At 32.3% G+C, this 22929-nt stretch overlaps 1 protein-coding gene across 5 annotated transcripts; it reads right to left on the bottom strand.

Annotated features, from left to right (window-relative positions):
* Nucleotides 1-4281: 4281 nt before the first annotated feature.
* Nucleotides 4282-22928, bottom strand: LOC107042252 (nuclear factor 1 X-type). Of its 5 annotated transcripts, none has more exons than XM_015263237.1 (12): nucleotides 22444-22928; nucleotides 20302-20457; nucleotides 16232-16423; nucleotides 15934-16117; nucleotides 14824-14877; nucleotides 14608-14706; nucleotides 13705-13845; nucleotides 13310-13453; nucleotides 7477-7670; nucleotides 6785-7198; nucleotides 6451-6685; nucleotides 4282-6286 (listed from the first exon to the last, which is right to left on the bottom strand). In XM_015263237.1, exons 1-12 carry the CDS (start codon nucleotides 22522-22524, stop codon nucleotides 6090-6092), a joined length of 2091 nt encoding a protein of 696 aa, XP_015118723.1. In that variant the 5' UTR covers nucleotides 22525-22928; the 3' UTR covers nucleotides 4282-6089. The 5 variants fall into 5 exon arrangements, with proteins under 5 accessions (XP_015118723.1, XP_015118724.1, XP_015118725.1 ...); XM_015263238.1 differs by having other exon boundaries at nucleotides 6785-7162; XM_015263239.1 differs by lacking the exon at nucleotides 22444-22928 and adding an exon at nucleotides 21049-21761.
* Nucleotide 22929: the final 1 nt, after the last annotated feature.

Raw genomic sequence — 22929 nt, 5'->3', positions numbered from 1 at the left:
TAATCGTAAAAAAGAATTGAGGAAACATTTTTTAAAATAATAAAATATCAATTTTTCAGCCAGAAAAAATTCTATTCAATGTTTTTTTTTTCTTTCGCTACTCTCGAGTTATTTTCGTTTTTCATAGACACTACAAATAAACTATTTTTTCCTTGGGTGATTCTCATATAATCTTCAGATACTTTGTACAAATTGCACTACTCAGTAATACTAAATTTGCTCAATAAATATTCGTTTCAATGTACATTTATATTTTATATAATTTTCAATTGAGTGGTATTGCAGCATTAATATCAATAAGTATTGCACTATTATCGTCTTTTTCTTTATTGTTATTCATTTGCACCACGGAGGAAATTGTAGAATCTAAAAAATCCTCCATTGAAAAACAATTTTCCCATAGTTGCAATAGACATTGAAATTTTTCATTCCTGTATTTCAATGCTAAAAGAAGAAGACATTAAATTTCGAACAATTGACACGTGGCACCGTTGATTTACTTTTTCCATGTTAATTTTTTTTTTTTTTTTTTTTTTTTTCATTACGTTATATCATTTCAACATTTCTTTTTGTGAAAGTTTTAATATCTACTGGTTAATTAGTTCTTATATTGCATCATGGTATGCCTATAAAAGTTTGCCGACAATTTTTCACCGCAGCTACTCACAATTCTCATAACCCCTTGTTTATTCCTTAAGCTATATGGTATTGCAATTTTGGTCAATATAATTTAGCATTTGACCTGCGCATATACCATTTTTTTTTCATTCATGCCTCATTGTAATTTTTCTAATATATTCAGTCAACTCCACGCGTAAAATATTAATACCGCGAGGCGTGGAAACTTTCACACATGGATTTTTTTTTGTTCTGCATTTTCAATTTTCATCTAAAGATTTTTACCATTTTTTTACGTTTCTTAGAGTAATGCACTTTCGGTTCAAGGCAGCTCGAGACAATGTACGAGAAGCTCTTTCGGGTAACCCGACGGACTTAAATTTTCAGTCTCTTTTTGAGAAATTGTTTTCAATTTTTATCTCCTTTGAAAATTCTGATTAATTTAGCAGCTTGCAGATGAAAAATGTTCCTTGTTGTCCCTATAATCTACAAAATTTTATTAATAGTACTGTCCCGGGCCACCCTGCAGATACAACGAAGACAAGTGCATTTTACTTGAGTATTTATTTTACTCACATTCGTTCTTCGAGTCAACATGAATGTTTTTTTTTTTTTTTTTTTTTTTTTTTTTTTTTTTTTTTTTTTTTTTTTTTTTTTTTTTTTTTTTTTTTTTTTTTTTTTTNCATATCAGCCGTGGCTAATAAATTAAGGTTTTCTCATATTCTATTATTACTTAAGCCGACTAGTTTTATTTTCTTCCTCCTTAATGAATTGGATGAATTTACACATTTTCCAATTTGCACTTGACTTAGCATCCTATTTATTGAGTAATTATTATTACTAAAAATTTCGTCTTTCTTCTTTCTCTCGTTTTATTCCTCCCAGGAGCTGTTGAAATATCACTTAATTTCATGTCCAATATTTATCATTTTTTGCCATTGCTTTGTATGGATAGTTGAATTTCATTGTGGATGAAGGAGCTTATCTCAATCTTAGTATTATTTCTCAATGATTTCTGGCAATTATTACTTTTCCCCAACATCATTTTTCATTCACGGCGAATTCAAGACATATTTAAGGCTTATTTACCTTTACCACCAAAAATCATTAAGCACTAATTTTCCGCACAATTCCCCTATAAATATATCTTTTCAGGTTCCTCGATCATTCTCATTGCGTGAAGCTTATATAAGTTACATTTTACTGTTTTGTCGTTCAAATGAATAGTGTACTATTTACAAACACACCATATAATTATTCAACCACTGCATTAATGATAAAAGCCGTTCACTATTTTCCATTTTTCTTCAGCATCCAAATGATAACTACTATCTTTCAATGTTGTTATACAACAGTGGAGTTTTCACAATACAAAGAAAAAAAGGTTAAATACATTATTATAACAGCTAATAAATAATAGTAAGGCCAACTTTTTCCAACATTGCCCAGTCCTTATTGGGAGAAGAAACCAACGGACGCGAAAATCATTTTTTTCACAACCCCTTTCAAAAATTTGGCTATTCTATTTATCAGTTCAACAAGTAAAACATCCACTTTGCAATTATTCAAACGGATGTATTTTTTTCCATTTATCGTTTTTTGAGGATGCCAATCGTGTGTGATGGAAATATTGAGGAAAAAAAAATCTTTCTCTTCAATCACAGTGAAAATGTATTGATCCATCCGATAAATTTTTAAAACCAACAATCGCAACTAGATATCGAGAAAATAAATGCGGAAAATGCTTTGTGTCGCGAGATAAACCTCGAGAAAGCATCAGCCCGCTACCCCATTATTTTTCACCGCTATCCAATTTTTTTTTCAATTTTTTCTTCATCCCGAAGGGGGTGAAGGATTTCGAGGTAATCAAACCATCTATGTTAAAGAAGGGAATTTATATAGCGTTCCACATCTTTGTCATGTCATAGGAAACCAGTGGATTGGGTTTGGATGAGGGTAGGAGGAGAACCGAGATTATTATTCTCAATATGAATAACCGGAAATTTTTTACTAAAAAAAATGGATCTAGGGAGTGTAGGGGAGTAATGTAAGGCTCATTTTGTTTATTTAATTTCTCGATACCTACAAGTTGTAAACCTTTAAAATTGTCACCAATGTTCACCATGTTTATGATATACTATTAATTAAAGAACAAAAAAATCAACTTTTCAAGGACATGTATAACACCATTAACGAAACTTTGCTCTCTTAAGTAGTGGCGGTAATAGGTGGTGGTGGTGGTAGTAGTAATAGTAATGTTGATAGTAATGCTACCAGTAGTAGTAGTAATAGTAGTAGTAGTAGTAGCAGTAGTAGTAGTAGTAGTAGTAGTAGTAAGAATAGTAGTATGTAAGAATGGAAATACATGTATTAGTACCTTTAGAAACGGAAATCATTGCAATTTGATCATTAGGTTTATAAAATGACACTTTTAAGTTTCAAAAGTTGAGTAATTGAAGAATCAACTTTATGAGGCATCTTTTATTAGTGTATCTATTTTCAAAAATCCTCAATGGAACGGTGAATAGCATTAGACATGGGCATTTGCAAAAAATTATAAAAATCAAGAGGAGTATCCCTCTGTGAGCTAAAAAATTGAAGACTATTTTCAGAATAATCAGAATACCAACAAAAGTAAGGTGCCTTTTTGCAATCGGACAAAAAAACGGAAAAATTCAATTCCAATATATTTCTGATTTGAAACGGATCATCATTTTTGTTGATATCAACTTTTAATTAAATCCATCACTTGCTACCCACATACAACTGTTCTAAAGTTGAAAATCAATTTTCATCGTTTTTTTTTTTTTTTTTTTTTTTTTTTTTTTTTTTTTTTTTTTTTTTTTTTTTTTTTTTTTTTTTTTTTTTTTTTTTTTTTTTTTTTTTTTTTTTTTTTTTTTTTTTTTTTTTTTTTTTTTTTTTTTTTTTTTTTTTTTTTTTTTTTTTTTTTTTTTTTTTTTTTTTTTTTTTTTTTTTTTTTTTTTTTTTTTTTTTTTTTTTTTTTTTTTTTTTTTTTTTTTTTTTTTTTTTTTTTTTTTTTTTTTTTTTTTTTTTTTTTTTTTTTTTTTTTTTTTTTTTTTTTTTTTTTTTTTTTTTTTTTTTTTTTTTTTTTTTTTTTTTTTTTTTTTTTTTTTTTTTTTTTTTTTTTTTTTTTTTTTTTTTTTTTTTTTTTTTTTTTTTTTTTTTTTTTTTTTTTTTTTTTTTTTTTTTTTTTTTTTTTTTTTTTTTTTTTTTTTTTTTTTTTTTTTTTTTTTTTTTTTTTTTTTTTTTTTTTTTTTTTTTTTTTTTTTTTTTTTTTTTTTTTTTTTTTTTTTTTTTTTTTTTTTTTTTTTTTTTTTTTTTTTTTTTTTTTTTTTTTTTTTTTTTTTTTTTTTTTTTTTTTTTTTTTTTTTTTTTTTTTTTTTTTTTTTTTGAAAAATATCCACCATTAAACATTTTTTCAGGTAGATATACTATTAAACGAGACGATATAAATATAATTTTTCAATTAGAGAACTTTTTAAAACTCAGTAGTGCCTCCCTCCAAGTCTACAATTGTTTTGTTGTTGAATATCTTGACTTGGGAATAAATAAGAGACAATAGAAAACAATGTCATTTAACTTGTCATCAAAGCGAATTTCCAATGGGAAATGGTAAAAATCAAACTTTTTTTTGTTCATTCGTCAATTTAAAATATATATAGAGTGTTAAATTTATATACAATTCATGATTCATTCATCACAATCAATTCAGTTGTCCACTCGTTGATACGGCTTTCGTTTGCGAAATCCCCTTTATTTCTCAAACTGCACCAGTAATTAACAAAAATTGTTGTTAATTTTAATCCCAGGGGGGGAAAAAAATCTTATAATCTCATATTTTCTTCGGATTTTTCAGTTTATTCAATACCTGTCAAGTTTTAGTCACCTTAACTGCAATTGAAAGAATATTAAGGGAACAATTATTGAGCTCAATCCTATTTTCAAAGGATTTTTTCTTTAACCATTCAAAAATACCGAACGCAAAAATAGTAGTACTCAAATGAAAATATTTTTTGTTACAGAATAAGGAGAAAAGGATAAAATGAATAAATGAAATTCGCCAAAAGAAATATTCCAACCTTTTTCGTTTCATTTTTTTTTTCAGTTTGATTCAACAATTTTCAAAATAAAATCATTGATTCTTCTATAATATGCCTTTTCTCCATGCTAAGCAAACTAAATCGCCAAGAATTCTCGTTAAACTATATACACAATACATTAATATCTACACCCTGCAGGTTAAAAATTCCGAATCTTTTTTGCCACGAAATTCGGACAATTTTTTTATCTCTCTTTAAAAAACTCTTATGTACGAAATACATTTTAATTAAAATACTTTCCTATTGTTCTCAGGTTTGATGAGAATAGGAAAAAAAAAAAGAGTAGAACGGAGTAAAAAAAATCACTCGGAAATTTTGACAATGGATTTTTCATTGTTTTTTTTTAACTTCCATTGACAGATTCATAGATGATGAAAATTTATTCTTCCATCTGTTGCATAAGAAATCATTGCCAACAGACAATTTTTTTAACACATGCCTCAGCCACACGGAGAAATTTCAGTTGTTTTTCGATTTCATCTTAACGAATCCCGTAATGAATTCTTTTTTGTGTTCATCATCATTGTCAATAATATCAATAGATAATTTGTTCATACGCATACGCACGCCATTTATGATACCATTTCACATCTATTCACAAAATTACTAATTCAAACTCACTCAACGTCTTGTGTCAGAAGTGTTTTGCTTTCTTCGGATCGATAATTATAAATATTAGTTTATTCTGGCTTATCTCTGTTTCTCCTACTTAATAGCCTGTAATGACTGATACACAATTAGTCTGAGCAAATACAGGCATAAAATATAGTCAATGATTTTTATTCTGAGCTCAATTCATTTAGCAAACTATGTCTTGAAAAAATAAACTCCTAATGCGTAGTACAATTATGTTTGCAAATTGTTTTAGCGATGTTTACATACTGCTATCAACAGTAAGAATATTAACTATGAGCTCGTTATTCTATCGAGAAATGATTTGTCAATGAAAGAACAAAAAAACGTATTTTCCCCACGAAAAATTTCAATTTTTTAAAGTGATGATAAAGTGATGGTCTCATTATCGAACATTTGAAAAGAAATGAATAAATAAATAAATTGAAGAATAAAGTGAAATTTTCTCTTTTCCAAATATCAAATGGAAGAATCTATTGGCAAAAATTGTCTCCTAGGAGATTATTATCAATGAATAAAAGAAGCTGATAAATTTTCAGATGTGTAAAAATTTGGAGTTGTACAAAATTATTGATTTTTGCCAAATGAATAAAAATGAAAAAATAATTTAATGAAATTGCCTTGATGTAATTACGAGACTCGCATAGAGAGAACCCCAAAGGATGATTCCGCTGACAAGATAGCCTCTTGGTGAGGCGCGCAACGAGTATCCATGGGTCACGGTGGTGATTTTGGTCTGCCATTTTTCTCTTCAAGTATGTGCTGCTGATTTTGTTGTTGCTGTTGGGATTGAGCCTGATGATGATGATGATGATGATGAGTATTGGGATCTTGATTGACAATTTCATTACCAATTAAACTTCCGGAGCCGCTTTTGTCCATGCTGCTCGTGTGTACTGAATGAAAGTATCGGTCTGCAAGTGATACACTTTTCTTTTAATTTTATAATAATGCCATCTGGCATTAATATTGGCAATTTTACACATACTATCAGATATTTATATAATTGCAGCAGAACAGAAAGATTGCATAAACTTGTACAACCAGTACAAGTATATATAATACAACTCTTACTCACCATCGTCTATTGATGAGGAAGGTTCACCGGGAGTACCGGCGATAATCGGGGCAATCATATTATAGTCATCTTCTAAATTGATAAATGGTGCCGTATTCCAACGTGGTGGAATACTTGCAACTGATCTCTGAGTGGCAACAGGTCGTGTCACTGACACCGGTGATGAAAAGAGAGAGAGATTTGTGGGTGATATCACACCAGACATGGAACTTATTGTTGGATAAGTGAATATTTGCTGAAAGAAAAAGAAAATTCAATAAATAAATAAATAAATAATTGACATTGAGTTAATTTCAATTAAATAATAAAAAATGAAAAAACAATCATCATCTACCTGGCCAGGTTGTGAATGAAAATGTGCAAAGGTATATTCTCGACTGGTATGTGGTGCAGTTACGAGAATTCTCGTAGGGCTTTTTCTTCCTGTTGTATCCACACTATTTTGACAACCTGAACCAACAAGACCCGCAGCACCGGCTGCTGCTGCCGCTGCTGCGGCTGACGCCGCCGCTGCCGCCGCCGCCGCCGCCAATTGTTGATCTTGATTGGTACTGTTGAGATCAGCAGGATCTATTGGTGACGTAGATGAATTGGGTGGTGAGCCTGAGCCAGTTGCACTCAATTCACCAGTTGAGCGTATTATTGCGACCGGCCTTGCCATTGGTGCCGGTGGTGGTGGTGGTAACATTGAGCTCGGGTAATACTGCGAGAACTTTTGTACACCAGGACGTTGGCCAGTTAATTGTGCCTGGAGAATTGGCATACCAATCATTCAACTGACATTATTTAACCGGTCCTCTCACTCTGGGCTGAGTGTACCGCCTTTCAGTTTATTTTACGCAAATATTACATTTATTTTTATCATTTTCATATATTGAAAGAAATTTATCATCATATCACGATAATAAATTTGTAAAAGTTGATTGATGTACACTTTTTCTCGCGCTTATTGCTACCCAGAGTGAGTGGAGCACGGAATTCAATGAAATACATTCACACATTCTACTGGGAGGATACGGAAGCTACCTGGGGTAGTTGCTGAGTATTCTCAGCTTCTTGACAAACGAATGTGACAAAATCTGATAAAGTGTCGTGGCCATTCTCAGGGTACTTGACGACACCGCTGGAGACCGAGTGCTCAGGCTGGTAATAGGCGAGACCGGCCATACTCCCGCCCTGACTAGAACCACTAGCGAGACCCTCATGAGGCGAATGTAATCCTGAAACAAATTCGACATTCATTGAAATTCAATAACTCTGCAACAAAGAATCAACCACTTGAACAAAGAATAAGGAAAATTGAAAAAGGACTCATCATTATCATTAGAAAATTTTTTCATCTTTGTGCCTCTTCTTTTCTTTTTTTTTCTTTTTTTCTTTTTTTCTTTTTTTCTTTTGTTTCTGGTCATTATTATACATTTTGAAAAGCGAGAAGGCTGCTTGACTGGTTTAGTTGACTGAGGTACATGTATATGTCTGCTCGCAGCTCCGAAAAATAAGTCTGTAAGCCACCATTATTATTATAAAAATTCATTGAATTTTGTTTCTTGTGAGCTAGCTTTTAGCTTATTTAGTATTAGAACGATTTAATATGCATTTTCAACATTTTGTGTCTAAGCAAAATTAAGAACGATGTCATCCTAAACATGTACGTACCAGTGCTAACGATAGATATATACATGTATCATATAATAAAGAAAGACCCATAAAAAATGACAAAATAATATGCTATGTTACAATATCAATTTAACATAATAATCATAATAATAATAAAGGTCTTTCCCTAGATATGTGTACACATTGTGCAACGACAAACATCGAATAGCAAGATAGATAATGATTGAATAACATCACATCAATGAAAGAAACAATGGAAAAAAATCTTTGAAGGGAAATTAAAAAAAAAAAAAAAAACACATCGATTATAATTAAAAACATTGACATCAACGATATAACTTGAATATGTTAAATTAATTATATACATTTGAGCGACTACACCAATTCGATACGTGAAAAATGGCCGTCAAAAGTTTTCACCGTTTTTCTAGTCTTGCACTTGATAAAGAACACAGAAAATATGTTCAGTATTTGGAGGCAATTTTTAATAGAAAGAATTGGGGATTCGCTCATATAATAAAAAATAATAATTCTGATGAAATATTCCACGTATATGGATTAGATTATATACGACATAAATGAATGAATAAGTGGAAACAACACCAAACATCGCAACAACCCTCGTATTTAAATCACACATATTGAATCAACATATAATGCATGTCTTTAGAGTGATACATGGAACATTTATACGTGAATTTTCTTTCCAATGAATTAAGGCGATTATAGTGGGATCGGGGGATATTTTTAGAGAACACAGAGAATTAATTGAAAATTCTCCAACACATTATTTTTAATTAATTTAAAAACCGAAGGATTTTCATTGATTTCTTTGCTTTTCATACCCCGCCATAATATCCTTAAGGGTTTGGGTTTTCAAGAAAGGTAATAAATAGGTGAAGAAGAAAAGGTGATTGAAAATATAAAAGTGTAAATTAAGTGAAATATTATGGAGCATTAACAAAATACCTTAATTGGAATTTCATGTCATACATATGTATTCTTTTTTCTCAGTGCTTTTTTATACATAAGAGAGAATGGAGCAAAGTGGACCATTTGTGATTCACTTTAATTCATACTATCTTTGGTTATAAACAGATATATTGGAATTTTGAGTCGATGACAAACGTTCTATTTTGTTCTCCTCTACTCTTATGTATATTAAAGTTTGAATTTTCAATTAATATGACATCCAGCATACGACATACCCAGAGCATTGGCCGTGTACAGTGAGTGAGACATAATACGTAAATCTAATAATCATAATAAGAATGTTTCATGATAGTAGTAGTACGTACAAGGGAGTAACAGCCTTGACTCTTGTATTTTCTCAAGAAATTATTTAATGGTGAATAAATGAAAAAAAAGTTGAAAACAATAAATAAATAATAATGTCAACACATGAAAATGAATTAAATTTTCATTCTTCTGCCTCTTTTTTCAGTAAAATTTCTTGAAACTGTACCTGTCAAATGTTCAAATATTGCTGAACATTATGATATTATCTTCAATGTTGATTCATGAATAATAATAATGATAATAATAATAATAATAATAATAATAATAATAATAATAATAATACTAATAATAATAATAATAATAATAATAAATGAAACGAACAAACAGTTTACTACAGAGCCGAAGCTGTTAACTTGAAAAATTCAAGTGAATGGAAACAGGAGATGAGGATTATATATTGAAGATGAAAACAAAATTATGGATAATAGCAAGGAATTGTACGGGTTTCAAGAAATTTAAGTGACATCACTATCAGACAAAAGAAATACAGAGAACAGATAGACACAAGACAGACAGACAGATCAGACAGATAGACAGCGACAGCTAGCTTACCGATTATAAAGATGATAGGAGCTATTTGATGATTAATATTGATGAATCAATTATTTAAAAGTTTGTTAGTATCATCTTGTTTGCCCGTCCGCCGATCCGTCTGCGTTGTCTTCCGATGGACAAATTCAATTTTCAATATTGATCATTTTTTTTCTTCTCAAGTTATGACATTAGTTATTTTCCAATTATTACTTCCTTTTGAGCCAGACGGATCCATCGGACAGGCAGACAATTATATTTGTATAAAAATTAACAGTCCAATCATATCACATTCATTATTTTGTTTTTCAAATAAGTTCAATGTTTTAGGACTCTCTGAGTTCCAATTGTTCCTCACATGACAAATTACATTTTCAACGAATGATGAGACGGATTTAGGAATAAGTTACCGCAGAAAATTATTGGAAAATAATCAACAGAGACAGCCAAAAGTTTTCATGTTATTATTCTCAGAGGTTTCTTGATTCCAGTTTGAAATTCATGAATAAATACAAATAAAGTTAGTGCCTCGATCGTTCTAATGAAGCCAAACACTTTAAGGTTCATTTTATTCGGAAATTTCCTGTATTTTTAACATTTTTCATGTTTCAGAGGAAACAACTAATTCACTTTTTTTTTTCTCTATCATCTTCTGATGCTCCAATGGCTTCAATTCTTTTGGCATGATTGAAATTTTGAAAATAAAAGTATGGGGGTTGGATATGTATTTCACACGCAAAAAAACGATGACTTCAGGAGGATAGACAATATAATTGTGTCAAACAATCGTGCATACAACTTGGCAGGCGGCTAGTTTAGCACATTTATCAGTGTTGAAATTTGTGCGTTTTAGACGCAATAAAATATTTACTTTCGATTATTTTGTTTCATCTGTTTCTCAACTTTAAAATACGAAGGAAGTGAGTGAGTGAGAGAGAGAAAAAAAGAGATTCAAGAAAATGCTGTTTTTGGGGGTACACGATAGGAATTTTCCAATTCCTGCCAAAAGACAATACAATGTAAGCATACATTGATTATGTATATAGGTATATAATATTGTATGTTGAAAAATAAAATTGATAAAATATCGGATAGTTAGTTTCATTATAGAGTAACGCTTAAAACATCAAAGTTACGAAGGAGTATATGTGATTATTGGTAAAATATACCGGATTGTTACAACTATTGTTAAATAATTGCCAATATTTCTACCAAATATCACATTTTTTCAAGAAGATATATTTCATTAGATTCCGTAAAAATCGAAGATATCCCGAACTAATCTCCAATTCTAATGAGCTCTGCTTCCCTTACCAGTAAATTAAGCTTTATCGTACAAGATATGAAGAAAAATACAAATTTTGTATTTCAATAGTAGTACTAATGTCAATTTCCAAATTGTTGATGTAGATCGCATTAAAAAACGGTCCAACAGAACAGATAGGTCATGTCTTATTCCGATAGATCAACATTTCGGGTTTAATTCCACTTTTAATAACAAGTGGTTTTCTCATATAAAATGTTTGTCGCCTTGTAATTATACGAGCAATAAGCTGATTCATTTTTTTTCTCAACATATCATCACGAATAAATTGATGAAAATTAGAAATATAAAATATGAATTCTGATGATTTGATATTGTCATTTACTCTTGATAAAAAGAAAAAAAATATACTTTTGAGTGTTGTAATAAGCAATGAAAGTGTGATAATGATTAAAACTAAATAAATAAATATATAAATCAATTGCCTTGGAGAATAATCCTTATTTCTTCCCTCATCCTAATACCAAGCACTTCTGGATAATGTTCAGTGCATCACAAAACACTCAGATAAATATAAACAAGGAATAATTGAGAAATGTATGAAGATGATGATGATGATGATGATGATGATGATGATGATGATAATGATAATAATAACAGTAATAATAATAATAATAATAATAATAATAACATCAATGACAATGAAAATGAACTTGACAGTTGCAGTTCGAAAAATGGCAAAGAATTATAAATAATATATTAAAAAAATACATTTACTCGTGAATAATGGCAAAACGCACGCTTCCAACATACCCATACCCATAATACCTGTAGACTGGGAAATAAGTTGAGGAAAAATTGTCCACAAAAAATCAAAGTAATAGTAGGGCGAATTGTAATTCAATAAAAAATAATAATTCAGGTAGGGCATATCTTAGGATAGATTCATTAGAGAAAAATGGCATGTGAAAGGAGAAATTACTAGTCTCTGTACAGTATAGTTAGTCTCATGGGACATGCTAACTAATGAAAGTGAAAATTTACAGTACATTGATAAGTATTGAGTTTGGCTGGTATGATAGTATTTTATGTAATTGCAGATAAACAGATAAATTTTACCACTGTAGAAAAAATTAACTGACAATGAGGAAATTTTGTAGAACAAGAGGAGATTATGAATCGTTTTGTGAGTTGAAAAAATGTAGGAGCAAATTTAGCTTGACGATTACTTTCTCAGTACTTTTTCCTCAACTTTTTTCACCAAGTGAAAAGGGGTATATGACATATTATTTATACTTATAAATATATATACAGCCGTGCGCACATACGTCTACGAAAAATACGTGTACATGTACGTAGACATGTCGCATAGAGGTAGATAGATAACATCATATTAGCCATATCACAAATGTACCTTTTGGTAGACTTAGCGAGCTTCTCTCAATTTTGCTCGGGCTCAGACTGAAACAGATGACGCGTAAATCCACCATTAGTTCCCAATTAATTTCTCCATCATCATTCTTAGAATCGGTGATAAATAACTGCCTGATGATATTCTTTTCAATATTAGAAAAAGTTTCTTTACTGCATTATAAATCTGTATTTGATATCCACAAATGCTGGTATTGCTCTCAACGTACGAATATTCGACGATTTCACTTACGATGCCTAAGTCAGCTCAGAATGGGTTTATCGCACACTGGACATTTCGTTGGTCGAAAAATAGTTTTTCATTATCGATCACAATGATTTTTCAATCAATCCATTTTTCGTTCGTTTCGAAAATTAATATAGTTAGTTGTATTATTTTCCAGAGTTATTTCAACATATTTTAACATACTGAGGCGGAAGGCAAAAAATTAGTTACGAAGCACATTGTTAATTGGCTTTTTTTTTCAAATCCCAAATTTCTCAGTATATTTTTCAATAACATTGTTTTTCTTTTGTAGCGCAATGCTTTTTCAATTCCATCAATTCCAGATGAATGATTAAAATCCATATGATTATTTATCCAATATTTTCCCGAAAGATGAGAGAAATAATCGCTTCGTTCAGTTGCTTATTTTTCTCCATTGTTTATCAGTTATGGAAAAATATTTCCTCCCGCCCCCCAACAAATAAAGTTGGTGAAAATTTATTATAACGTACCGGCTTGCGAGTGAGGTGAATCCATTCCACGGTGACCACCCTCCTCAGGCCTTAGGACAGGTGAAAAACTTGGTGCGCTCGATACGGAAACTGGGGGTTTTTCAGTCTTGTCATTTCGTATTAATTGATGAACCGGCGGTGGACCTGCAATGTGTGAAAACATGTTGAAAAATATCGGTAAATTTTCTTTAATCCTCATTCTTTGACCCAATGATTATCATAGTATTGTGTACTTATTGAATTATCATGACATGAGGGGATAAAACTGAAAAAAGAAAAGAAATTACCGAGACATTCGATAATAATTGCCACTAGTCATTTTTCCGAATCGTGTAGTTTTCAAAATAGTTTGTGTTTTTTGTTTTTTTTTTTTCATCATCAATTATCAAACTTACTAAAGCTAGCCGCAGGCTGAGCATGATCCGCTGCGGACGCTACGGACGGAGGTGTGTAGCTGCTGCAGTAGTACGGCGGGTGCTCTATTTTGATCGCGTTTATTTGAGGCTGCATGTCGCTGAGGTCATGCAGTATGGACGCTGAAACCAGACGCAAGCATTACGACGTATTATTTTATTCTCAATCTTTCATTTTTTTTTTTCGTCTTTTTTCTACTAAACATTATAGTTATGTTCATCACAATGTATCTTCTTGTTCCGTTTAGCAATTATGTAGAAAACAGTGCAATTATTAAATCGAAATATCATTTTTTCAAGCCAAAAAGAAATGAGTCTTTTTCTAATCTCGTTTCTTTTTTTTTTCATTTTTTTTTCCACCTTTTATTACACATAACATGAATTTTCAAAGAGAAGAAAGAACCGGTACTCATTACAAGATGGCAAGCTTCTGTCCCATTGCAGCATTGTTCGTTGCTATTAATACCATCCTCTTGCAAACTAATTTACTGTACAATTGGGTGAATCAAGAAGTGCGAATTTTATTTTATTTTATTTTTTTACTTGTAAAAAAACAACAGAATAAAACGGATTCCTTCAATTGATAATTGAGTTTATTATTTTGATAATACTTTCTCAAATTCTGAAAAGAGTAACCCAGAACTAATCAGTAAGAAAATGAGATTGCATAAAAATTTTTTTTTACTGTCGCTTTCCGATTTGCTTTGGATTAATTTTCTTCAAATGATCTTGGATGCTTTCAAAGGGTGTATATGCCTTACTATTTACCTTTCGAAAGCATCCACAATGCTCAAAGTTTTTCCAACTATCTATTTATTTGTTTCTCAATATTATCATTTTTCTTTTGTTTTGTTTTGTTTTCTGTTTATTTACAACATCATTTACCTTTTGAAAGCATCCAAAGCTCCTTTGAGCTGAAGACACCAGTAGCTAGGATCGTATCGTTGCATACGACACCATTATACAGTTCGTGATACCCTCCACCTGGCAACAAACCCAACGAACGCTATATATTAATTTCACTCATATCTTTCATTTGCCTAATAATGTTTCAATAAAAATTTGTTGAGCAATCAATTTTTTTTCGAAATTAGAGTATACCTTTTCGTCGTCGTTCCTCTTCTTTACTGGTATTACAAATCCCATTTAGTACTTCTGAAATAAAAATAACGAAAAAATAATTACAATAACAAATTTGTCAAGCTATTTTTATTTTCAGAAGCATCCGTGGATAGGTTTCCATTGTTGCTATTTTCATCGATATTCATTTTTAATTTCTCCAAATATATCTTTTTTCAATATTTTTTTTTATTTTGCCAATATTTGCAGAGGTTGTGAAGGCATTAATCTTTCCATCTTACGCAAACTATCATTGCGCAATATATCACCAAAATACCAAGATGGCATGAGTGAGATACATACATCCAGAACCGTCTAAGGTGTTTCAAGAGGGATTAAAAGATTGAGAATAGCAAAACAGGAATTATTTCCCCATGCAAGTTGATATATATACTGAAAAGTCTGCAACAAAGTATTTATTGTAACAAATTTCTATAGAAAAATCTCCAATATGGTACAATACTATTCACCCTTTTTACGGAAAAAAACAATATTAAGTATAATGAGAAATTGCATTTTCATATTTTTTTTTCACCATTATGATGATGAATCTGAGTAGATATTTACGGAGATATTATAAAGATGATCACGAATGTAAATCAACATAACCGAGGGATACAGTGACGAAGAGGGGCCTATTTATTTATAGAGTCAGGCTCCCGTATTTGATGCACCTCGAGAGAATGGCGCTGATGTTAGTCCAGTATACGCATAGCAAATTAGAAATTGGTCGAGTTCGCCAAGTACTTGTTTTTTTTTTTCAACTCTCCCTCGGAATATGTCTATTCCATTGATTATTAAGGACCCAATGGTCGAAATATAATCAATATCATCATCCGGCCCCTATTGAATTAGCATTTACTCATGAGGAAATTCAAATAAAATTAAACATGCTAAAAGCACATTGTCATCTCCTTCCAATGAGAGTGTTTTTTTCAAAATATTTAATCTACCCCATGGTTTTGTTTCTGTTTTTTTTTTCCTCTTTTTTTGTCATGAGGAAAAATATAAACCTAACAAGCACTTTTAGCGGCACGTGCAGGGGATACTTAAATAAAGTAGAATATACAATAAGATTTTTGTACAACTTACCGTGGCTCGTGATAAAATTGGCAAGGTAGAGATCGAGTTCCCGGACGGAGACATTGATGTGATAGGGATTCACACATAAACCTGGTTGCGCGCACTCGGCGGTTTTTTCTAAGCGCTCACCATCTGTTGATTCTAGAGGTATTGCCTTGAAAAGGATCACCATGACTAGATCCAACCTCCAAACCTATTATTGAATGCAAAACCGAAAAATCGACAATAAAAACAAGACTAGTAGATAACTAGAATACTGGGCTACATTCAATAGATATCATATTATCGAATCAAATTATCGATTTACCTTATCTGCTTGTCTCAAACAGTCGATTCGCCTCATTTTTCCCTTTTGATCAGGATTGCTCAAGACACACATCGCCGGCCTTTTTCCTGTTATACTCAGGACAAAGTCCTCTCTGTATTCTTGTGTTATGTCTTTCCTTAATTTTCCCAAAAGCCGTGAGGCCCATTTCTGCTTTACTTCTAATTTTTCATTCTAAAAAATTGAAAAAACAAAAACAAAAAACAAAAAAAGGAATAATCATGACATCATCTTATGGCAAAAATGAATAAAGTAGTGTTTAATTTTCTCGAGAATGTCAATCTATTTTAATAGATATACTTGCATAGGATGCAAGTACAGAATTCTCTTCAGCATTACATGCATGGCACAAATCTTCATCTTTTTTCATTTCACCTCGTGTAAGTCACGCACGGAATAGAAAATAATTCAAGACTATTCCTACATATCGAATTAATCGTTTGTATGTGGAATTCTACATGTGGTTCTCGTCGATTGGTTGCGTTACCCACGATTACATTTCCCGTTCATGGGAGCGCCAGAGTAAAATGAAGGAAAAAGGATGGAAAAAAAGAAAAGAGAGAAAAAATAAAGGAAAACGAGCAAGATCTGGCATATAACGCAAGAAGAAAGAAAGAAAGAAAGAAAGAACAAATGGGAGCCATAGCTTATAATCATGTATTCAACACAGGTTGTCCCTCGTCAACGTAAATAAGTCAGTATATGTTGTAAAATGTTAACGCATTCTTCACTGTTTCTGCATGTACAACACATTGTGGAAAATGCCAGAATAATTATTCGGAAATTCAGGTGGAGTTTTTCATTAATATTTCCATTTTTTAGAGGCAGAAGATGTTACAAGTGATTCCGTTAAAATTCAAAAACCATTTTTGTCAAGAATTTGCCAGCACCTTCTCCCTTCCAATGATTAAAACAAATAATTCCCAACTTGGCCCATATTGTCTTGAGAGTAATTTCTGTTTATAAGATTTGAAAAATCAAGAGAAAGACGAACAAGAAGATAGAAATCTGAAAAGCGATTAAATTCAGGCCACCCCGTAAGTGCATAGAGAATTGTAATGGATAGGCTAGCGCAGCGGGTGAAAGGAGGATCTTTGTCCTTTTCCTCTAAAATCTATGTGTACATTCCACGAGAGTATGTTCTACATAGTTACATCATGTAGCTATAACATGTGGCGGAACGTCTATCGATTTACTTTTTTCGGCGCAGGTCTCATTTCTCTATGCAATTCTTTCATTATTTCACTTTTTTTTTTCCATTTAGCACAAGTGGGGGGGGTAGGTACATGACTTTTAATTCATCACACTCCAGTCCATTTCCGTGAAAATTTATAATACATTGAATAAAAAAAATCCTCTTAATGAGTGATTGATTAAAAATTGCACTAAAACATTAATCTGCCAATCGTACAAATATGTTATTTTAATTTTTTCAAATGGCAAGATTCGGTATTTTTTTCATGTCCTTCAATTCAAAAAGGCCATAGTAATGCATTTATGTCAAAGATAAGATATCTCAAAAGAACATGGTGAGACGAGGGATGAATTGAGGACTAGCGAAAATATATTTATTAATTTGGCAAGAGTCCCAAGGGTGTCTAGTCTGTGCCTCTTTTTTTTCTATCTTTCCCCTTTACATTACTACATTATGACGTGAACAAAAGCGACTTTGCGATTTCTTTATAGGCAATTTCGAGGTCTGCACCAAGTGCTGTAAATACCAAGGAGAGAGGGACCGCGCTCCAGCTTTACCCCCATCTCCAATTTCTTCTCATTCTCATGCTCATCCTTTCTCAACTTCGTCTTCTCCCCCCACTAGATGGGTACGATCGACCCTTCGACTGGCCATGCATTTTCCACCATGTTCCTCTCTCTTTGCTACTAAATTTTTTTTTTCCTCCACCTCTCTGGCTTTTTTCATCCCAAGCTTTTTATGTTCATTTTTTCCTATGTCTGAGCCCCCTAAATGTGCAATGGAGAATGGCAATTGTTTGTGAAAAATTGCGACAAGCAGTTCCAGACGGATTTTCTCAAGTAAATTCTCTCTTTCAATATTCTTAGAATGCTTGTCTTTATTGATTTTGCTTTCCTTCAGTTGAATATTTAATGACTTTTCAAGTTTTTCATAGAATTGACAAATAAATCAATGTGGAAACAAATACATATTGTCGACTAGAATAAGTGCAAAAACACAACTTTTTCAGAAGAGCTGAAATATTTCGATTCAAGCAATAGAAAATTTTTCAAATAAATTGCACTTATCTTAGTTTACCACTTCACTACAGAATTGTAATATTATAAATAGGGTTTTCTTTGTTTTCATTGAAAAATCAACAAATCCTTCATTTTCATTCATTACAGTCGAATCTGCATAAATTTGGCGTAACCACAATGAGAGCTACTGAATATGGCTATTTGTGAAAAAAAAAAAAAAAGAAACGAAAAGAAAAAGTAATAAATCGATCAATCAACCCTATTTTCAAATCATCAGTACAATCTCTCTTTACCTCTTCCTCACTCTTGATTTTTGGAATAGTAAACGATTACAGATATCAATGAATCTTTCCTCGCTTTCATTAAATATAACATCGTTCCTCAATGTAAAAATTGAAATACTATATTACGCTTGAATAACATTCCTTGTTATACACGAATATGAGCGGCTAGTTTCAGCATACAACGATAAAGTGAAGAGGACAGTAGAACCAAAAACAGATGAACAAAGATGAACGATAGATAGAGCAGTTAGAGGGTGGGCAGCGGGCAGGGTTGCTAGTTTGCATAAATTTAGGAAATACAGGGTGGAAAATCGATATCCGCATAGAGATTATAGATGTCGGTTGGTAGGCGCCGCGTAGCCGCAGCCTCCGTCGCGACGGCGTGTACACTATACGCGTGTAGTTGCACTTGTGTGTGTGTGTGTGTGTGTGTGTGTGTGTGTGTGGTCTGCCTGCCTGTCTATCTCCCTGTCTACTTTATTTTTTTTTTGTTTTCCTCTTAAATTCGTACATTTGTCCAGTAGAGACTTCCGCATTATTTTGCCGTGATTATACCACTTTATGGTTTTTCTCTTGAATTTGAGAATGAAAATCTTGGTTCAATTGGATATAATTAAATTCGGCTGAAAAAAAAATTGAATTGCACTCGGAGAAAAAAAAATCATCGTTACTCTATTTTATCGAAGAAAGAGCTAGTAACCCCCCGAGTGGCCTCTCTAGATCAAGAAAAAGGACATTTTGTTGGATGCACTGATTATGCTCTGTACTATGCCAAAAAGGCAAAGAATTTTTAATCTGTCAAGAATGATTTTCTAGTTTTTTCTTTTTTTTTTTTCTCTTCCTTTCTATTCGTTTAGAGAAAAATTTCGATTTAAGTTAGAATCGTCTGAGAGAAATATGAATGGTGATTTAAGGATACAAATAAAACTTGTGTAGGACTCATTATGATTCCATAACTTGCATACCACTTGAAATTCATTGAAAATTACTTAGCACTTCAACACTTGCTAATACTAACTTTTATTATTAACACTATTACTTTCTCAGGAAATTTGTAATCTAGAAATCAATAGTTGTCAATTAAGCAAAATGACATTAATTCATAAGCCCTCGAAAATTGGGAAGACAAAAAAGGGTGGTGTATATACAATGGAGATTAACGAGATGAATATGAAAAAGAAAGAAGAAGATGAAACAAATGCGTCGAGATGAGAGCTACTGGCCAAGCGATAGAACGTCACGAGGTCGTTTAGTGCCAGAAATAGTTTCGAAACTTGTTATTTTATTATTATTATTGTTTTTCTCATTCCGTTTTTTGTCACTTGCTTAATTTTTATAAAATTTCCCTCCTATGGGATAATAATAAATAAGTTAATATTCTCGTATTTATGCAACGACGATCTTCATTTTATCAATATGGCCGCATTGAAGCATTGAAATTGAACAAGAGAAGAGTGAAGAATAACATAATTTTCTACAAATTAATATAATATTTGTCTTGTCGCATTTTATATAATAAGAGGAAAAGAATGAATGATAAAAACATTCAATTACCTGCAGTTCCTCCTTACATTGACGTTCTTCTTCTAAGCTCATTCGCTTCTCATGCTTCTTGTAGTAACGCCTTTTGGCTGCTTGTAAGTTGAACCACGTGTATGAAAATGATTTCACGAATGGAAGAAGGGCCTCAATGAATGGATGGAACTCATCCTGCAACAAAATTAAATTAAACAAAACCTTTTTTTCCCATAATTTTCTGATTGTTGTTCTATTTATTATCTCATTAGTAAGGCTCATTGGATGATTATTTAACACAATGGGCTTATTAAAAAGAAAGCTCATTATTCCTTGGAATATGAGGGTCAAAAAATCCAAGTACTTGTATACATGAGAGTTGGCTTTGTACGCGTTACAGAATACAGAACTAACAGTCGTTAGTAGTTGTGGTCTTAGGCGGTCAGACGTAATATCAATGATCGATCCCAAAAGTACACACTCATAATATTCTCCTCACCCTTGCTTGTTTTTTCATCATTGTTTTGTTATAAAAATATATGTTTTTTGGTAGTGTTAGTATACCTATACAATGGTACTATGGTATACATAAATATTCAAACATGATAACATGAGTTGATAATAATAACGTAATGGTTTCGATAAAACTTTTTTTTCACAGTCGTTTGCAGGAGAGAGGTAAAAAACTGATATTGCAAATTTTCATTTTATAATTATCATTGATACAAGAAAAGAAACGAAAAGAGACGAAAAAAAGGTATAAAAACGAAAATAGTCGAAACGAACCATCGAGTACTCGCAAGGACTGGGGCCGCTGTGGCACACAAGCGTACGTCCGTTTCTATCTTCGTCTGGTTGTCAGAAACATGTATTCCCGAAATAACCGTAGCGCAGGTCACACCGGTACTCCTCCACCTCCTGGACACAGGTTGATCGTGGCCTCATCTGCTCTTGTATTCTCGCTTATTAATCCTGTCTTATTGAGCCTCTACGCACGCAATTTATCGCAACAAAAATTCTCAGCAATCACAAACAATCACGATTGTTCACTTTTCTTAAATATGAATCACTGAGTGAGCTCTCAAAAAATAAATATTAACTACAACTTGAGAAAGTTAATGTTTTTTTGCATCGAAATTATTGCCTTCTAGTCGTTCCCTCACTAAGAGACGTTGTAAACACGGGCAAAGAGTGAAAAAAAAGCTGCAAGCTTCGAGCTTGGAAAAAGAGAAACACTCTAAAAATGTTTTTTCATGGAAAATTACAATTGAATTTTCTTCTTCCTTTTTTTTTTCATTGAGAAAATAATTGAAAGAGAGATTCTAAAACCATGGAGAAGAATTATCGAATATTTCTTGGGAATTTTTCATTTACTGTTTACTCAAAAGATGATGATGATGATGATGATGATGATGATGATGATAATAATAATAATGCAAGAGGGAAAATCTAACGACGTAGTAGACGACGTCGGTCGTCGCGGCGACACTGAGACGCCGGTGGATGGCCGGCCGCACTCTTCTCACCAATCGAGACTACAGTCAAGTGAGACAGAGTGTGTATAAACGTACACAATCACAGTAAGCACAAGAAAGAGAAGGCGCACGCGGCGGCCACATAGAAGCAGCCAGGTACGGCACCCCCAAACACTGTTTATTAATAGTCCATGTCCTAGCTTACTAGATTTGCCCTCGAACCAAGAGCATCCACTCATGCCATTTACCTTGCCTTGCCTTACCTTCCTCCCTCCCTCCCTCCCTCCCTCACACCACAAATTATCATCGTCATCTCCTTATATTATAATAATATAATAAATATATTGTTTATTGAATAATTATTATTTGTCTTGGAGATGGTTTAATGAATAAAAAAAACATCATGTTAGAGAAAGAGAGAGAGAGAGAGAGAGTGGTGTAGTCTTTTTAGAGAAATTCAGAAAATAAGGGAGGAAAAATATAACGGCGACCACGCGGCTGCTGGCAAAAGCGATCGATAGCCAAACTCCTCTCCGTCTGGCGGGACATAGACCATCGCGCACATATACGTGATCTAACACATTATGCTCTATTACACACCAAATGAAATAGGGGAGGCTGGATAATGTGACAAAGGGTATTCAATCATTACTGTGCATTCGTACTTTTTCTTTATTAGCATAGAGGATAATTGATAAAAAATTACCTGTCCTACGGAAGGGGCCTGTAGGTAAGTAGAGACATCTGGTTCCACCATACAGCTCCTTAGGGTATCTGGGATAAACATGAGTAGTAGAAACGGTCCAGGCTGAAGCCGGTGCGCACAAATGCGCCGAAACTCCAAATAATTTCGTTCCTTATCAGCAAAAACTTGTTTTCAAAAATCTCTCTCTTCAAAGGATTTCCGGCTCTTTTGTACACAACCGTTGTAAAATATTGCAAAAAATATCACCGATCAAAGTAAAACCAACTCTCTTGAATTTCAACTCTTTAGCAACTATAAATCCTTCGTAATTGCTGTTGCTGCAGTGTTGGACACAAGGATTAGGTGTTGAAACACCGCGACCAAAAACACGCATCCTCCTTACACTTTTATAGGGGAGGAAAAAAAAGAGATATTTGTACAACTCGATTATTCTTTTCTCCCCTTTCTTCGGAGAATGTCTCGCGGATTTCTGATTATCCACCGTCG

This window comes from Diachasma alloeum, unplaced genomic scaffold (assembly GCF_001412515.2).
Source record: "Diachasma alloeum isolate Michigan unplaced genomic scaffold, Dall2.0 Dall_scaffold_00430, whole genome shotgun sequence".
Classification (NCBI taxonomy): Eukaryota; Metazoa; Arthropoda; class Insecta; order Hymenoptera; family Braconidae; genus Diachasma; species Diachasma alloeum.
Note: the sequence above shows the minus strand (reverse complement) of the source record. Positions and strands in the feature narration are given on the sequence as shown.